Source organism: Amphibalanus amphitrite, unplaced genomic scaffold, assembly GCF_019059575.1.
Source record: "Amphibalanus amphitrite isolate SeventyFive unplaced genomic scaffold, NRLGWU_Aamphi_draft 002547F_arrow, whole genome shotgun sequence".
In the NCBI taxonomy this organism is placed as follows: domain Eukaryota; kingdom Metazoa; phylum Arthropoda; class Thecostraca; order Balanomorpha; family Balanidae; genus Amphibalanus; species Amphibalanus amphitrite.
The window spans coordinates 1-19,402 of record NW_024883966.1 but is presented as its reverse complement, the minus strand read 5'-3'; the positions used below and the strand labels follow the sequence as shown (position 1 = coordinate 19,402).

Genomic DNA, 19,402 nt, shown 5'->3' with positions numbered 1-19,402 from the left:
ATCTTGGTGAATCCATAGACCAGAACCTAGACGAAATCGTATCATGTTTGTTTACCATTAAAGTCACTAGGCATGCTCGGTGAAATTATTCTGGCTTACCCTTAGTTCGTATCTCTGCAAGCGTGTAACGGAGTGAATGGCATTCTGAATTACGAGCTGTGAATTGTTTCACACAGAGATATACGTAGTGTACGAGCACACAACTTCAGCTAGCACGATGTTTAAAAAATACACATTTTACAGGAAGATACTCGGCCATCTTCTTTCCTGATTTCGCTTCTGACGCCCAGGAAAAGAAAGAATAGCTCTGAAGTGATGGCGGAAAAGCAGATATACCGAAAGTCGGTGGGGCTATTTGAGACTGGCCCGTTACCTTATGAAGCAAACCGTAATGAATGAAACAAGGCAAAAGGTTTCCCAAAACATTTAAGTAAATGGTCTGCATGATTGCTTGTTCCATCGCCTATCTCCTTGCGAAAAAATAGCAAAACATGTTAACTGGTTTTGATTTTATGCCGATTTTCTCGATCGCTGAATGCTGTATCAATTTGCCGGTTACGCTACCACATAAACTTCCTGCTTAGGCTCAGCTAACAGTACGTTCATGTGTTAACTGTTAAGTAACCTTTAACCCTCGCCCTGGCAGGGGGGGGTCGATGCGACCCCCCCTAAGGTTTTTCAAAGATAACGTAAAAACGGCGGCGCGCAGCGCCGCCAAATTTGGCACAGCCTATGGGGCAACCTTTTTACATATGACCTGAAAATTTCAGGTCCGGGTGACCTTGGGTCAGGTCACCAGGTCAGAAAAACCGGTACAAGGTCATGGTCAAATTTCAATTTTCTTTTTGCACCTGTCCAACTCACATTTTTTGACTGATTTCCTTCAAACTTTCAGGATGTGCTAAGTTCACCGAGTTGTATAACATATAGTCCGGCTTTTTTGAGGTCACTGACCTGAGGTCAGTTAGAGGTCATTACGTCGTAATGTTAAGCCTATGGGAAAATACTAAATTCGGAAAATACTGGAGATATCCGCTTCGTTCTATCACTTTTGTGCTTTGAAACCACGGCACTTAACAGCAGGTCACTTGGTGCTTCTTTGTTTGGTGTACTTATCCATGGGTCAGGTCAAATGAGGTCAACTGAGGTCAAATGACGTTTTTGCCAATAACTTGGCACATAATGACGCTAGAGCTTAAAAAATAATATCATTGTGTTCCTGGTGATCAGCCGAATCGAATGATATGCAATATGATGCAATTTGGTTATCTTGAACTTAATTTATTAATTTAAGTTTACTTAAAGTTTAAGAAAAACTTTAAGTACACTTAAGCAAGCTAAAAAGTATATCATTCGACGCGCCTTGACGTGCTGAGTTCACTGGTGCTTTTCTTTTTGCTCTATCTTAATTAGATCAAAAGTTATAAGCGAAAAACTTTTGACCTGTTTTTAGCGATATTTTTACGTTTATACCCCCCAAAACCCCCCTAAATATTGACCTAGAGCAACCAAATTTGCACAGGGGCGAGAACTCCGGGGGGGTGAGACTAAATGCTTACTTCGAAATCTAAGCTGCGTTGCGGCATTGGCGGTTATGTGCGGCGTGTATGCCGCATGATTAGTAAGCGGCGACCACTAAATTAAAAACTCAATAGCTTTGACCTGTTTTCAATGGATAACACTGCATACCAAAAATGTCCATCGCTCTCGTCATAGGATATTTAGATTTAAATAACTAACTTATCTACATCATTGTTTTGAACCAAATTAATACTCAGCCGCGAACGTATAAGGTATAACCCCTTGCCGTCTCGCTCCTGATCAAGCTAGAGCTTCGCGGAAAAAACGAGCGTGTTGCCCGTGACGAGAGAAAGCCGATGATACCCAATTTTAGGTTCCTAGGTCATCGGTTGACCTTCCAGGTCAGGTCAATGACCCAAAAGGCGGGAAAATTGGGACCTGTTAGAACGTCGTAGTGTGGCTGCTATGGGGTTTTCCGGGGTGCTGATCACGAATATCATGCTAGTTTTGATCACAGATGATGTCTTCATTCATTTAGGCCAGGTCGGGTTAGGTCAGGTCAGGTCAACCGGTAGAGGTCCTGCCAGGTATTTGTAGTAGGTGTCAACCGCCTCTGACAGCCTCATAACATGTTACGAAGGCACCAAAACTACTTTGTAAACGTTCATGTGGTTGCTTAATTCGAATTCAGCTCGAAAAAAACTGACCTAGAAACATGTCAAACTCGAAAAAGTGAACCGAGGTCACCAAAGGTCAATGACCTGACCTGACCTTCAGGTGACCTTGACACCCACCCTAATGCATGGGGGCAACATCATATCACATGTTTGAGCGCTTGAAACCACGAAAAGACTGCAAACGCGCTGCTAATGCGAGCCGACATACGCTGAATCGCGGTTCCGGCCAAACATGGTCTCGAAAAGTAGGTCACAGGTCAAAGGTCATTTGGGTCAGGGTCATGAAATTTTCAGGATGGGTGTTAAATTGATCAATGCGAGGGTACTGAAAGTTTCGTCGCAATCAGCCGCTTTTTAAGCGAGTTATTCGCGAAAAACCTTAGGGGGTTGCATCAACCCCCCCCCCCCCCCTGTGCGGGCGAGGTCATGTTTTGATAGCAAGACTGAAACATACTTTTTTGGGTAGCCAGGAAATCGCATGCCAGAGCCTATTCAAATTCTTTTATCGGCCTTTATATGCACCAGTCGCATACAGGTACGGGATTTAGCATACGATTTCCAGACAATCGAAAGACTGTTTGGAGACAACAAAGGAAGGAATGAGTGAGTTAAGTTGAAAGTATTAATTTGGTTCAAAATGATGATGTAGATAACCTAGTTATTTAAAGCTAAATATCTTATGACGAGAGCGGTTGGCATTTTTGGTATGCAGTGTTATTCATTGAGAACCGGTCGGAGCGTCTGAGTCTTTAATTTAGTGGTCGCCGCTTACTAATCATGCGGCAAACACGCCGCACATAACCGCCAATGCCGCAACGTAGCTTAGATTTCGAAGTAAGCATTTAGTCCCACCCCTCCAGGGGGCCCACCTACCTACCAAATTTGGTGTTTCTAGGTGCCATAGGAGCCAATCGCGAGGGGGGGTCGCATCGACCCCCCCCCCCCCCCCCCGCCCTGCCAGGCCGTGTTATGAAAAATGCCCTGCCAGGGCGAGGGTTAATGGTGTTTTTTGGTCAACCCAGGCAGACATCTGTTGATTGTCGACTAAGCTAGTGACTGATGAAGCACATTTTATGCACATATTTATCAGTATAACTAGTTTGGTCACAAGTTAAAGGGTCATTATGTATGCTACCCTACGAGACAATTTGTTACGCGATCGGCAGTACCGTTAACAACATATAATGTCTTCATGAAAAAAAAAATGTGCTAGCCTATAAGTAAACGGTAGTAACAGTAGATCCAGTAGCGAAGCTATAAAAACTTCAACTATGTCAACCCTCGCCGGCACAGGCCATTTTGAGTCCTTTGACGGCACAAGAGTGGGGGGGGGGGGGGGTTGGTGCGACCCCCCTCTAGCCCCTGATCGAGCTAGAGTTTCGCCGCGGAAAGAACGAGCGTGTTGCCCGTCACGAGAGGAAGCCAATGATACCTAATTTTAAGGTCCTAGGTCATCGGGTGACTCCCAGGCCAGGTCAATGACCCAAGAATCGGGAATATCGGGACCCGTTTGAAAGTCGTAAAGTGTGGCTGCTATGTGGTTTTCCGGGGTGCTGATCACGAATATCGTGTTAGTTTCGATCAGAGATGATGTCTTTAAGCATTTAGACCAGGTTGGGTCAGGTCAGGTCAGGTCAACCGGTTGGGGTCGTGACGTGTTTTTGTTATACATGTCAACCGCCTCTGACAGCTTCGTAACACGTTACGAAGGCACCAAAACTACTTCATAAATGTTCAAATGGTTGCTAAATTCGAAATCAGCTCCAAAAACTAGTCTAGAAACATGTAAAACTCGAAAAAAATGAAAAAAGGTCACCAAAGGTCAATGACCTAAGCTGACCTTCAGGTGACCTTGACACCCACTCTAATGTATGGGAGCAACTTTAAATCACATGTTTGAACGTTTGAAACCACGAAAAGCTTGCAAACGCGCGACGGCTAATGCGAGCCGAAATGCGCCGAATCGCGATTCCGGCCAAACATGGTCTCGGAAAAGAGGTCACAGGTCAAAGGTCATTTGGGTCAGGGTCATGAAATGTTTCAGTGTAGGTGCAAAATTGATCAATGCGAGGGTACTAAAAGTTTCGTCGCGATTGGCAGCTTTTTACGCGAGTTATTCGCGAAAAACCTTAGGGGGGATTACATCAATCCCCCCCCGAGCCGGCGAGGGTTAGGCTGCAGGTTTTCGATTTAAGCAATTTAAGCAATTTAAGCAATTTAACCCTCGCACGACCAGGCCATTTCTCATAACACGAACGACCAGGGGGGGGGGGGGGGTTGTTACGACCCCCCCTGGCGTTTCGAAACGGAAGGTCGTAGAGCTTAGCGAAAAAAACCAACGGATTGCTCTCAACGAGATCTCGCGATTGGTGGTATATTTTTTGGTCCTAGGTCAACATTTTACCTACTTATGACCGGTCAAAGGTCAAATTTTCCGAAAAAATCAAACTTTTTCATATTTCCGCGGCGATTGCGGCAAAACGGTGGAAGATATCGACTTGAAACCTTCACTATCGTGTTCCTTGATCAATTCTCTATCGTTTGGTATGTATTTCGTTTCCCTAGCTCTAAAAATGGCGCGTTGGGAGCGCCGGAAGTCGGCAAGGTCACAGTCGGCGGCAGAAATTCGAAAAATCAAAATTTAAATTTTTGAAATCTGATTGTATTTTTGGATTTGGAAGGTCCATTTGCTCCCTATAGAAGCTAATATTGCTGCATATTCCCATTGAGGTGACAAGAATTAGCAAAATAGTGGTTCGGGCGCTTTTCAAAAATAGTACCGGACGCTGTTCCTCTTGTGACGTCATAGCTCCGTGACCTGACCTGACCCGGTCAATTTTCTTGCACCACACGATAGCCAATGCTTGCCCCAACATGCATGGGAAGTTTCATCATGATCCATCAAACAATGTGGGTATCACCGGCAGAAAACCTAGGGATTCGGCGCACACGTTTGGTAACTGTCGGCCGGAGGCTGTACCTCTTATGACGTCATAACTCCGTGACCTGACATGACCCGATCAATTTTTTTCAGCAAAAGATGCGCAAAGGTTGCCCCAGAGGCTATTGAAAATTTCAGCCCGCTACGACAAGCCGTTTAGCGTGCACTTCGAAAAAACCTCAGGGGGGGGGGTTGATACAACCCCCCCCCCCCTGGGCGTTCTAGGGTTGAGATCTTTTTCGAGCAACTTAAAATGTGCGTTTTTCTGTATTTTGTATTTCATGCCAAATATCTTGGAAAACTTTTCGAAATTTTCAAAAAGGTTATTCAGGGCATTCCCTGTTATTCCACATCAGCCTAAGCAAAAATGAAAAAATGTTAAAGGTTTTCATTGTACAACGATTTTACTAGACCACTTCCTTACTGTCTCAAATAGCCCCACTGTCTCAAAAAGCCCCATATTACGGTACTTATTTTTGAGCATACAATTCAACGGGAAAATAGATAGCTACCCTGCACCGATTGCGCATGATGGTATAAGGTGACGATATCGGCCCAACCACCTCCGGATGCGGATGAAGCTGCGGCTCCTCCCTCGTCTTCTCCTCCGGATGCTGCTGCTGCTGCTGCTGCTGCTGCTGTTGCCGCCTTTCCCGGCGCCGGTCGGCAGCTGAAGCTGTCTCCCAGCTTCCAGCTGCTCTAGCAAGTTGTGAGCGAGGGACGACACAGACCCAGCCGGAGGCCACGGACGGATCGTTCTCGGTCACACCCGGTCAGCCGGATGCTGTTTTTTTTTAACTCGAACTGAATATCGAACCGGACGTATAAGGCCGTTGGTTCGATGTCAGCAACACTCACGGCACGGAAGTAACTTTGGACAGGGTTATAAGGGCACGGGCATACATGCTGTTCTACGGAAGGGTTTTGTTAGATGGGATGATGACTGTGTTTTGTCCATTTTGTATGAGAGCATGACAAATGCAAAATATGTACTCGTACATAGTGTTATCAATTTGAGCATATGGATCGCTCATAATTACCACGACACAGAAAGAAGAATTCAACTCGGCAGACATCGCCTCTGGCGGCAGACCAGCACATAACACCTGGACCTGGACCTATAAATGTCAATGTGCACTGTGCAGAGCCAAACAGAAACGTCTGCAACTACCTCCTGAATCATATAACATAGAGAAACATATTGTGGATATATTGTGACCCCTTCTTTTATGTGCTAATTGACAGTAGAAATAAAATAGTAAGTAAAATACGAGTAGCTTTAAAATTGCCACGCTTGTACATTTATAAGTGCCGTGACATTAGACAGCTAGAGAATAATGCTGAGGTGCAGAGCCAAACAGAAACGTCTTAAGATCCTGAATGAAGTAACGTACCGAAACATGGCATTGGCATGGATATGTCGTGCCCATATCTTTTCTGTGCTCATTGACAGTAAAAGTAGAATAGTAACTCAGGTACAAGTCACTCAAGGAAGTGCCAAATTTGATTATTTATATGTACCGTGACATTGAATGACTGGAGAAAAAATGCTGATGTGCAGAGTCAAACAGAAACGTCTATAGGTCCCGAATGAAATAAGAGGAGAACCTTTTTTTAATAAGAGGAGAACCATGTCATGCCCCTATCTTTTCTCCGCCTTAGAGGAAAGACAGAAGAGTCACGTAAGTGCAAGCGGTTGTAGGAAGTGCACAAGTAAATGTACCGTGGCATTGGACGACTAGAGGATAATGTCAATGTTCAGAGCCAAAGAGAAAAGTCGATAGCTCCGGAATGAATTGACATAGAGAAACATAGCATTGATATAATTTGCCCCACTGTTTTGTGCTTATTGACAGGAAAAGTAAATGGGTCACTCAAGTTGTGACTCCAAAATGTGTCAAATTTGTAGATTGATATGTACCGTCACATTAAACGACTAGAGAAATAATGTCGATGTGTAGAGCCGGAGAGAAATGTCTATAGCTCCTAAATGAAAGAAGATAGAGAAACATAGTTTAGATATGTCATGCCCCTATCTTTTCTGTGCCCAAAGAGGGAAAGAAGATGAGTCACTGACGTACGAGTGGGTTTAGAAAGTGCAAATCTTGCACATTTATATGTACCGTGATATTTGACGAGTAAAGAAGAAGGTCGATGGGCAGAGGCCAAGCAAAACGTCTCTAGCCCTTGAATGAATTCACATAAAGAAACACGGCATGGAAGTAATTGCCCCCAATTTTTTTTTGTATTCAGTGACATTAACCCGGCCGGGCCCGGGGGGTAATCCCAACCACCGCAGCCCGGGGGGGGGGCGTTTTTCGCCCCCCCTGTCTAACTCCGTAAATAAGGGAGCTACGGAAGCAAAAGCGATACCAAACGAAAGGTCCTTACGAGACTATTCTAATGCACCTAAAATTTTTGACCTCAGGTCAATTTTCAAGGTCAGAGGTCAAGGTCAAAGGCAAAAACCGCCACATGTGTAGTGATCTCAAAGTAAGCCTTCTAGAGGACGGCAGGCTGCATCAAACCGGCAAAATTGGCTGTCAAACGAAAGAAGAGAATCTGAGGATTCTGAAAATGTGCTCAAAGTGAAAGGTCAAGGTCAAGGTCACGCTTAAAATTGACCTAAAACTTGGCACTTTTTCGCATATCTTGCGTGCTAACTTCCAAGATGTTTTGAAATGTTTTGAGGCTTATCAGTTCCCCATTTGTGGTTCATCTTACGATACAAGGCTGCTCAAAGGTCAAGGTCACAGAAGAGTATCCCTGCTAGAGGCTATTTCACTGATTCAAGTTAGTAATAATAAATAAGACAATTTTGCAATCCGGAAGCTCCAAATGAAGGCTTAGAGGAAAATAGATGCCAGATTCGTGATCAGCGGGTACAAATCTCTAAAAGCTCTCAGGAGTGGCGCCCTCCTCATTGAAACAAAAACAGCGACCCAAACACAGCAACTGCTCCGTACCGCCTCCTTCAGAGGCACACCAATCACTGTCACCCTGGCCACCCGACTTAACTCGATCGAGGGATCGGTCCGCTCGGACGCCCTCACGGAGGTCCCTAACCGAGAGCTCCTCGAAGAGCTGCAGTCCCAAGGCGTCGTCCGAGTACAGCGTCTCCGGTCCCGTGACCTCCAAAAACTCGGACCAAACCCGACCATTCGCCTCACGTTCAGCGGCCGCACCCTACCGCAGGCCATCCGATGCGGGTACCTCTCCGTGCCCGTGGACCCCTGGGTCCCGGCCCCGCGCCCCTGCACCAAGTGCTGGGCCTATGGCCACTCAAAGCGCGCCTGCCGTCGACGCCAGCCCATGTGTGGCCGCTGCGGCGGGCCGCACGACGCGGAGAAGTGCAGCGGGCCCGAACAGTGCCCCGGCTGCGGCGGTCCCCACCCGGCGTGGGACCGCCGGTGCCCTATCGCGGAGGACGCCAAGCAGTGGCACCGCGCGGAAGTCAAGAACCGCCGCGCGGAGCACCGGGCCCAAGGCCACGGTCGGCCCAACGGAGCCACGTGGTTCCGGGAGGAGCGGCCCGACGGGCTGCTCCCCGCCCCTCACCCGCCGTCGGACACCGGGTCCCCTCCCACTCGTTCCGCGACCGCCGCCGCCGCCGCCCGCCCGACCGCCGCCGCCGCCGCCGCCGCCCGCCCGACCGCCGCCGCCGCCGCCGCCCGCCCGACCGCCGCCGCCGCCGCCGCCCGCCCGACCGACACCGCAACCGCCCCTCTCGCCGGGGACGACTGGCCGCCCCTGCCGGCCCCAGGTGCGACCCATAAGGTGGCCTCACCACCGGCACGCTCCGTGCCACCCGCTCCTAAGCGCACTACCGACATGTCCTCACCGGCCGCCCCTCAGGCCTCGCCCTCCGTCCGGTCCGTCACCGACACCGACACCGACACTGACGACCCCGCTCCAAGGCCGTCCCGCCTCTCCAAACACTCGAGCGGCTCCGCGGAGAGCCTCGGCAGCGGCCAGTCAGAGGCCGACACTATCTCCCTACAGCTCGACGAGCTAGACACTACCATAGTCAGCGCCCCCACCCCCTCACCGCCGCCCCACGACACTCCACCGCTCCGCCGGAACAACACCGTTCCCTTGAGCCTGGCCGACCTGGATGTGCTGGAGTCAGCCAGGTCCGGCCCGCTCACTCGGTCCGCTCTAAAGAAACAGTAATATGCCACAACACACGGAGGAATTCCTGCTCCAGTGGAATGCTAACTCTTTTTTTTTTTTTTTTTTTTTTTTTTTTTTTTTAATTTAGTCTTCCCGGCATGCCTAAGGCCTGACTCGACTAAATATAACTTTAACCTCTTCGGATATTCTCTTTACTGCAATAACGTAAATGATTCCCCACGCCGAGGCGGTTCGGCTTTGTATGTCTCTAACAACCTTCTACATCATCAAGTTAACTTTGACTCTAACCTAAATTACGTTGCAACCACAATCAAAATTGCACAGCGAGACGTTAATGTAATCTCTCTCTACTTGTCACCTAGTATTAACGTAACGTACCAACAACTGGATCGACTCTTTGGCCAAATCCCCTCCCCTAAATTGATAATAGGTGATTTTAATGCTCACCACACTGCCTGGGGCTGCAACAACATAACACAGCGCGGCACCACACTTTACAACATCATTAACAAACATAATCTCATTTGTCTTAATGACAAATCACCAACACATCAAACACACAGTACCCGAGCACCGGACTCATGCAAGGGACAGTACTCAGTCCACTGCTCTTCGTACTTGCACTCAACTCACAACTCAAACAGAACACAAGACAAGTCAAGATAGCCACCTACGCCGACGATATAGCAATCTGGACAACACAAATACCTTTAAATATCTAGGCATCACACTGGACAGGGGACTCACTTTCACACAACACATAGCAGACATCACAGGAAGGTGCACCCGGCGCCTCAACATCATGAAATGTATCTCTGGTACACACTGGGGCGCCGACAGAAAAACACTGACACTTCTATATACATCTCTGATTCGATCCATCTTGGATTATAATGCCTTTTTACTAACAAATATATCCACTACTCTCAGTAACAAGGTCGAGAGTATCCAGAATTCCGCTCTTCGCATTATTTCTGGCGCACTCCGCACTTCGCCTTCATCGAATCTCCGTGTTGATTCAAACATTCCTCCTTTGGAAAGAAGAAGAGAATACCAGCTTATAAGGTATTACACGAAAGTAATGGCAAGAAAAGATACAATACCATACGCTATACTCAGTAACCTACCAGAAAATAACATAATAACACATAGAGAATACAAGTACCAAACAATAAGAAGACACCTTAAAAACATACTTAGGGACTATAAAATAGAGACTCCAAAAGTTCTAGATAACCCTCCACTGAGCCCGTACTGGACTAGGCACCCCATCCAAACCCTCATCCTCTTCGATGACAACAAAAAAGACATGAACACTGATGAAATGAAACAACTTTTCCTCGAATTCCAAAACGACCATAAAGACCATACTTTTATATACACAGACGGCTCTCGGGCGGACAACAAGACCGGAGCCGCCTTCTATATAAAAGGATTCGCACAATCCACCCGCCTCTCCGATAACCACTCCATCTTTTCGGCCGAACTCTACGCAATCAGTGCAGCGCTTCGACACGTAATCAACAAACCTGATAGACAACTAATGATTTGTACTGATTCCAAGGCAGCAGTGCAATCAATCGCAGCGGCCCATAATGATTCGCACCCAATCACGCGAGATATTAAAAGACAAATTAATCAAATCACCGACCAAAACAGAGAAGTTAAGATAATCTGGATACCCGGTCACGCGAATATTGTGGGGAATGAGCGCGCGGACAAAGCGGCCAAAGCCAGCCTCCGAGATCCCCCCAATAACTCCCTCCCATGTCCGGTATCAGATTATCTTAATGTCATTTACACGTCCTACAAAAAGTATGTCCAGTTTGAATGGGACGTAAATCCACATTACTACTTTCACCCAATCAAACCAATTATCGGACACTGGTCGACTGCTTATCAAAATACCCGGCTTAAAGAAGTAATTATAGCCAGACTTAGAATCGGACATACTAAATTGACACATGAATATATCTTTGATCAAGGCCCCCCTCCAATCTGCCAACGTTGTAACATAAGATACACAATTGAACACTTCTTGATCCACTGTCCCCAATATCAAGCAGAGAGGCAACCTATAATCCAATATATCACCCACAACCAACTTGCACTTTCAATTCCTACTCTCCTCGGCGATTCTCACCCGGATCTACTCGACTTGCTTTTCTCTTTCCTAAAGAATTCCAGGCTAGACCGATCCATATAGCACAGTCTCGCGCTCAGTTCCGTGGTCGGCCAGCCGTCGATAGCGGTTCTGGGCGCGGGACTCAATCTTTTTGATTTCCTGGACACTGGCCATGTCAATTAAGGAGCCCCGAGCTTACGGGCACCAGCCGCCGCCGCGGGGACCATTGGCACGCGGCGGAGGGCTCCTCTGCCCCCCATCTGCTTGGAGAAAGAGGTGTCGGCACTATGCCGTCCGCAACGACCCGTTTAATGGATTGTTACGTCACTGGAGTCAGCACTGAAACGTCAGTTCTCTAATCATACCAGTCAGCACTTGGTGGGGGTTTTGTAGGAGCCCCGAGCTTACGGGCACCAGCCGCCGCCGCGGGGACCATTAGCACGCGGCGGTGGGCTCCTCCCCCAACTCCTTGGACACATGATTTTCTCTTGGTTTTTCTTGGTTTCTCTTGGTTTCTCTCGTGGTTTCATCGTAATTGTTTTTGTTTCCATTGTTCTTGTTGTGCCGTGATTTCGTCTATGTTTGCGAGCGCGCGCGTTTGCGTCCCTCCGGCGGCGGCGGCGGCAATCGGCACCTGCCCATCCCTCTCGCGGTTCTCGACAGGGATCCCTCTTAAAGGTTGAGGCCCACTCGAGACACATAGCTCCACAAACACACTTACACATTAGCGATATAACGTAACGTAATATCAAAGCAAAGGGATTTTTCCTGTGCAATTTGGCAAAAGCGCACAGGTTTTGCCCTCTAAGATAGGCACCAGGTTTTTCTAGTTAGGACTTTCCTGGTGGAACTCACAACACAACAACATCACACATTACAACACTACCACATTTCAGCATCAAGATTCAGCAGCAAGAAATGTAAGTACTCAAAATCCCTCTCGGCACTGCCACTCTGGCACCCTTTCTGGCTTTCCCTTGCACTTGCTTCCACCGGACGTCACATGAGCCGGGCTAACGTAAACTTTGTTCTTAATATTGCCTTGGGCCGGAATAACATAGCCGGCATTAAAGTAAAGTAAAACGGAAGATCTGGCTAATTGCCAGCTAGTAACTTCCCCCTACCCCGACCAGGGCCTCGGCCTGTCGGGAGCAAAATTCAAAAAAAAAAAAAAAAAAAAAAAAAAAAACGCGAAACTTAACCCACGCAATGGCTCGCACAAAGCAGACAGCACGCAAATCCACGGGCGGTAAGGCACCGCGCAAGCAGTTGGCCACTAAGGCGGCTCGCAAGAGTGCGCCGGCCACTGGCGGCGTCAAGAAGCCACACAGGTACCGGCCCGGCACAGTGGCACTGCGTGAGATCCGCCGCTATCAGAAAAGCACCGAGCTGCTCATCCGCAAGCTGCCGTTCCAGCGGCTCGTGCGCGAGATTGCCCAGGATTTCAAGACTGACCTGCGCTTCCAGAGCAGTGCCGTTATGGCCCTGCAGGAGGCCAGCGAGGCCTATCTGGTCGGCCTCTTCGAGGACACCAACCTGTGTGCCATCCACGCCAAGCGTGTTACCATCATGCCCAAGGACATTCAGCTGGCGCGTCGCATCCGCGGCGAGCGCGCCTAGGCCGCTTGTGCCGTTGCCGTGCTCCGGCAGGCTGGCAAGCAAGAAACAGGTCCTTCTCAGGACCAGAGAGGTGTTGCGTAGATTGCCTGATCGGATTTTTGCCGCTTTGTGGACTACAGGACGCTTTGGGGACTGGGGACTACCTAAACCAACCTAGCCTGACCAAACAGAACTTTACCTAACCTAACCTAACCTTAACTAGCCAAACCGAGCCTAACCCAACCCACACGAACCTAACCCAAACTAACCTAACCTAACTTTACCTAGCGCAACCCAAACTTGACTAAACGAACTGAACCTAACCTAACCCAACCCAGCCTTAACTAGCCGAACCGAACCTAACCTAACCCAACCTTACCCAGCGTAGCCTAGCCTAGCCTAACCTAACCTAACCTAACTTAACCTAACTTGATGTCCGTGAAGTTAGCGTCAGCAACAGCAACGAATACAGCGTCGGATTCAGAATCGCTTCAAAAACTCATATCAGGTCAATTGGGGGACGGGGAACAAGAATATGACCTTTGTTTAGCCCTAGCTCTTACCCCTTACCCTTTAATCGGCCCTTAAAGGAAGGGGCGCGTCAAAAGTGCCTCAAGGGTTGGTCTCATCGCCAAAATAAGGGCGGTAATCGATTCCTCGGGTCAATGTCAATATCTAGCCGCAGCCTCGGGTTCCAGATGTGTGCATCTTACCCCTTACCCCTTAATCGGCCCTTAAAGGAAGGGGCGCGTCAAAAGTGGCTCAAGAGTTCGTCTGATCGCCAAAATAAGGGCGGCAATCGATCCTCGGGTCAATATCTACCCGCAGTCTCGGGTTCCAGATGTGTGCATCTTACCCCTTACCCCTTAATCGGCCCTTAAAGGAAGGGGCGCGTCAAAAGTGCCTCAAGGGTTCGTCTGATCGCCAAAATAAGGGCGGCAATCGATTCCTCGGGTCAATATACAGCCGCAGCCTCAGGTTCCAGATGTGTGCATCTTACCCCTTACCCCTTAATCGGCCCTTAAAGGAAGGGGCGTGTCAAAAGTGCCTCAAGGGTTCGTCTGATCGCAAAAAAGGGCGGCAATCAATTCCTCGGGTCAATATCTAGCCGCAGCCTCGGGTTCCAGATGTGTGCATCTTACCCCTTACCCCTTAATCGGCCCTTAAAAGAAGGGGCACGTCAAAAGTACCTCAAGGGTTCGTCTGATCGCCAAAATAAGGGCGGCAATCGATTCCTCGGGTCAATATCTAGCCGCAGCCTTGCGATCCAGATGTGTGCATCTTACCCCTTAATCGGCCCTTAAAAGAAGGGGCGCGTCAAAAGTGCCTCAAGAGTTCGTCTGATCGCCAAAATAAGGGCGGCAATCAATTCCTCGGGTCAATATCTACCCGCAGCCTCGGGTTCCAGATGTGTGCATCTTACCCCTTACCCCTTAATCGGCCCTTAAAAGAAGGGGCGCGTCAAAAGTGCCTCAAGAGTTCGTCTGATCGCCAAAATAAGGGCGGCAATCAATTCCTCGGGTCAATATCTAGCCGCAGCCTCGGGTTCCAGATGTGTGCATCTTACCCCTTACCCCTTAATCGGCCCTTAAAAGAAGGGGCGCGTCAAAAGTGCCTCAAGAGTTCGTCTGATCGCCAAAATAAGGGCGGCAATCAATTCCTCGGGTCAATATCTACCCGCAGCGTCGGGTTCCAGATGTGTGCATCTTACCCCTTACCCCTTAATCGGCCCTTAAAGGAAGGGGCGTGTCAAAAGTACCTCAAGGGTTCGTCTGATCGCCAAAGTAAGGGCGGCACTCGATTCCTCGGGTCAATGTCAATATCTAGCCGCAGCCTCGGGTTCCAGATGTGTGCATCTTACCCCTTACCCCTTAATCGGCCCTTAAAGGAAGGGGCGCGTCAAAAGTGCCTCAAGGGTTCGTCTGATCGCCAAAATAAGGGCGGCAATCGATTCCTCGGGTCAATATACAGCCGCAGCCTCAGGTTCCAGATGTGTGCATCTTACCCCTTACCCCTTAATTGGCCCTTAAAGGAAGGGGCGTGTCAAAAGTGCCTCAAGGGTTCGTCTGATCGCAAAAAAGGGCGGCAATCGATTCCTCGGGTCAATATCTAGCCGCAGCCTCGGGTTCCAGATGTGTGCATCTTACCCCTTACCCCTTAATCGGCCCTTAAAAGAAGGGGCGCGTCAAAAGTGCCTCAAGAGTTCGTCTGATCGCCAAAATAAGGGCGGCAATCAATTCCTCGGGTCAATATCTAGCCGCAGCCTCGGGTTCCAGATGTGTGCATCTTACCCCTTACCCCTTAATCGGCCCTTAAAAGAAGGGGCGCGTCAAAAGTACCTCAAGGGTTCGTCTGATCGCCAAAATAAGGGCGGCAATCGATTCCTCGGGTCAATATCTAGCCGCAGCCTCGGGTTCCAGGTGTGTGCATCTTACCCCTTACCCCTTAATCGGTCCTTAAAAGAAGGGGCGCGTCAAAAGTACCTCAAGGGTTCGTCTGATCGCCAAAATAAGGGCGGCAATCGATTCCTCGGGTCAATTATCTAGCCGCAGCCTCGCGATCCAGATGTGTGCATCTTACCCCTTACCCCTTAATCGGCCCTTTAAAGAAGGGGCGCGTCAAAAGTGCCTCAAGAGTTCGTCTGATCGCCAAAATAAGGGCGGCAATCGATTCCTTGGGTCAATATCTATCCGCAGCCTTGGGTTCCAGATGTGTGCATCTTACCCCTTACCCCTTAGTCGGCCCTTAAAGGAAGGGGCACGTCAAAAGTGCCTCAAGGGTTCGTCTGATCGCCGAAATAAGTGTCGCAATCGATTCATCGGGTGGTCAATATCTAGCCGCAGCCTCAGGTTCAAAAAGGCCGATAAAGGGGTAAGGGGTAGGATGCACACATCTGGAACCCAAGGCTGCGGCTACATATTGACCCGAGGAATCGATTGCGACCCTTATTTTGGCGATCAGACAAACGCTTGAGGCACTTTTGACGCGCCCCTTCCTTTAAGGGCTGATTAAGGGGTAAGGGGTAGGATGCACACATCTGGAACCCAAGGCTGCGGCTACATATTGACCCGAGGAATCGATTGCGACCCTTATTTTGGCGATCAGACAAACGCTTGAGGCACTTTTGACGCGCCCCTTCCTTTAAGGGCTGATTAAGGGGTAAGGGGTAGGATGCACACATCTGGAACCCAAGGCTGCGGCTAGAAATTGACCCGAGGAATCGATTGCCGCCCTTATTTTGGCGATCAGACGAATCCTTGAGGCACTTTTGACGCGCCCCTTTCTTTAAGGGCCGATTAAGAGGTAAGGGGTAAGATGCACACATCTGGAACCCGAGGCTGCGGCTAGATATTCACCCGAGAAATCTATTGCCGCCCTTATTTTGGCGATCAGACGAACCCTTGAGGCATTTTTGACGCGCCCCTTCCTTTAAGGGCCGATTAAGAGGTAAGGGGTAAGATGCACACATCTGGAACCCGACGCTGCGACTAGATATTGACCCGAGAAATCGATTGCCGCCCTTATTTTGGCGATCAGACGAACCCTTGAGGCACTTTTGACGCGCCCCTTCCTTTAAGGGCCGATAAAGGGGTAAGGGGTAAGATGCACACATCTGCAACCCAAGGCTGCGGCTAGATATTGACCCGAGGAATCGATTGCCGCCCTTATTTTGGCGATCAGACGAACCCTTGAGGCACTTTTGACGCGCCCCTTCCTTGAAGGGCCGATTAAGAGGTAAGGGGTAAGATGCACACATCTGGAACCCAAGGCCGCGGCTAGATATTGACCCGAAAAATCGATTACCGCCCTTATTTTGGCGATCAGACGAACCCTTGAGGCACTTTTGACGCGTCCCTTCCTTTAAGGGTCAATTAAAGGGTAAGGGGTAAGAGCTAGGGCTAAATAAAGGTCATATTCTTGCTCCCCGTCCCCCAATTGACCTGATATGAGTTTTTGAAGTGATTCTGAATCCGAAGTTGTATTCGTTGCTGTTGCTGACGCTAACTTCACGGACATCAATAAACGTGACCTTGATTAGTTTCAACCTTGGCGCCGGCGGAGAAGGTGTAAGCCAGCGCTACCGTTACCGGGTAGGGTAGGGTAGGGTAGGGTAGGTTAGTGTAGGGTAGTGTAGGGGTAGGGTAGGGGCAGGGTAGTGTAGGGGTAGGGTAGGGTAGGGTAGGGGTAGGGTAGGTTAGGGTAGGGTAGGGGTAGGGTAGGGTAGGGTAGGGTAGGGTAGGGTAGGGTAGGGTAGGGTAGGGCAGGGTAGGGTAGGGTATAGGGTAGGTTAGGGTAATGTAAGGGTAGGGTAGGGTAGGGTAGGGTAGGGTAGGGTAGGGTAGGGCAGGGTAGGGTAGGGTATAGGGTAGGTTAGGGTAATGTAAGGGTAGGGTAGGGTAGGGTAGGGTAGGGTAGGGGTAGGGGTAGGGTAGGGTAGGGTAGGGTAGGGCAGGACAGGGCAGGGCAGGGTAGGGTAGGGTAGGGGTAGGGTAGTGTAAGGTAGGGTATGGTAGGGTAGGGTAGGGTAGGATAGGGTAGGGTAGTGTAAGGGTAGGGTAGGGTAGTGTAAGGGTAGGGTAGGGTTGAATTGAGTAACATCCTAACTTACAAAGGGCTCGAACAACTCGCATGCATCACCATCATGCTTTACAGTTCAATCAAAAGCAGTTACCCAGTTCTACACAAATAATACCAATAAAAATGCAAGTTTCTACACCCAAACTAATGCATCCGTTAATCATACGTATCAAAACATACAGTTATCGCGTAAACCTGTATTCCAGTTATCACTAATAGATAATTAATTAATCTGCAATCGCAGATTGCAGGCAAAAGTAAATCAAATATGTTCAGGTTAAGTGATTATGCATTAGATACATAACCACTTAACCTGAACCCTCGCCGGCACTGGCCATTTAACGTCCTTCGACTGCACAAGGAGGGTTGGTACGATCCCCACTTCCCCCCTCGCGTTTGGCCCCTGATCGAGCTAGAGCTTCGCGGAAACACGAGCGTGCTACCCGTCACGAGACGAAGCCGATGATACCCCATTTTAAGGTCCTAGGTCATCGTTTGATCTTCCAGGTCAACCGATTCCAGTCAATGACCCAAAAGTCGGGAAAATCGGGACCTGTTAAAAAGTCGTGAAGTGTGCCTGCTGTGGGGTTTTTCGGGGTGCTAACCACGAACATCGTGTCAGTTTTTATCACAGATGATGTCTTGAAGCATTTAGACCAGGTCGGGTTGGGGCAGGTCGTAGGGGTTGTGACGAGGATTCGTAGTACGTGTCAACCGCCTCTGACAGCTTCATAACATGTTACGAAATTACCGAAACTGCTTCGTAAATGTTCAAATGGTTGCTAAATTCGAATCCAGCTCCAAAAACTGGCCTAGAAACATGTAGAACTCGAAAAAGTGAACCGAGTTCACCAAAGGTCATTGATCTGACCTGACCTTCAGGTGACCTTGACATCCACCCTTATGCATGGGAACAACATCAAATCACATGTTTGAACGTTTGAAACCACGAAAAGATTGTAATAATGCGCGGCTAATGCGAGCCGACATACGCCGAATCGCGATTCCGGCCAAACATGGTCTCAGAAAGAAGGTCACAGGTCAAAGGTCATTTGGGTCAGGGTCATGATATTTTCAAGGTAGGTGTAAAATTGACCAATGCGGGAGTACGGAAAGTTTCGTCGCGATCGGCCGCTTTTTACGAGGGTTATTTGCGATAATTCTTAGGAGGGATTGCATCAACATGCAATCGTCAACTATCGAAACCGTGGTTTCAAACGCCGGCGAGGTTTTGGATTTAGTTTCGCCCGTAACCTCTCCTAAGACATTGCCTACGGCACTGCACTGCTTCGCCACGAGAAACATGGTGATGTCATTATTCATAGTTGAATGGCATTTGTTGGACAGCATCCTTGAAATATTCGTGCGTTTTGTTTTTCCCCCACCCCAAAAATAAAAAACAAAACTAATATCAATCAATCATACACACAAAGGCAAAACAAAATTGGCCGGGCTCGGGCTGCCTGCGGACAGCCACGGCGACGAGCTGTAATCCGTTGCATCCGTCGACCGCGATAGTCGACGGTTTCATGCTCACGTGGCCCGACTAGACGAGCCGTTTGACGCGCTGGGGCGCGGCAGTGAGCCGGAACATCCGGGAGCTCTGGTCGCGCCTGGTGCAGCCCTGCGGGCCCGAGGCTAGATGCTCGGCGCTGGCCGTAGGACAGTTCCGCGCGACGACGACCTGTCAGTCCCGCCCCTCACCCCTTACCCCACCCCCCGCGGTGCCAGTGGCAGGCAGACAGACACACAGACCGCAGACCGGGGACGGTGTGAGCGCCCTTGGCTCAGGCAGGGGCGTTTTCAGCAGCAAAAAGATGGACATTC

At 49.1% G+C, this 19,402-nt stretch overlaps 1 protein-coding gene across 1 annotated transcript; it reads left to right on the top strand.

The window, feature by feature from the left end:
• The first annotated feature begins 11,792 nt into the window (after window positions 1–11,792).
• On the top strand, window positions 11,793–13,085 carry LOC122377133 (histone H3). The gene has a single exon (XM_043357097.1). The coding sequence runs from the start codon at window positions 12,608–12,610 to the stop codon at window positions 13,016–13,018; it is 411 nt and encodes a 136-aa protein (XP_043213032.1). The 5' UTR covers window positions 11,793–12,607; the 3' UTR covers window positions 13,019–13,085.
• Window positions 13,086–19,402: the final 6,317 nt, after the last annotated feature.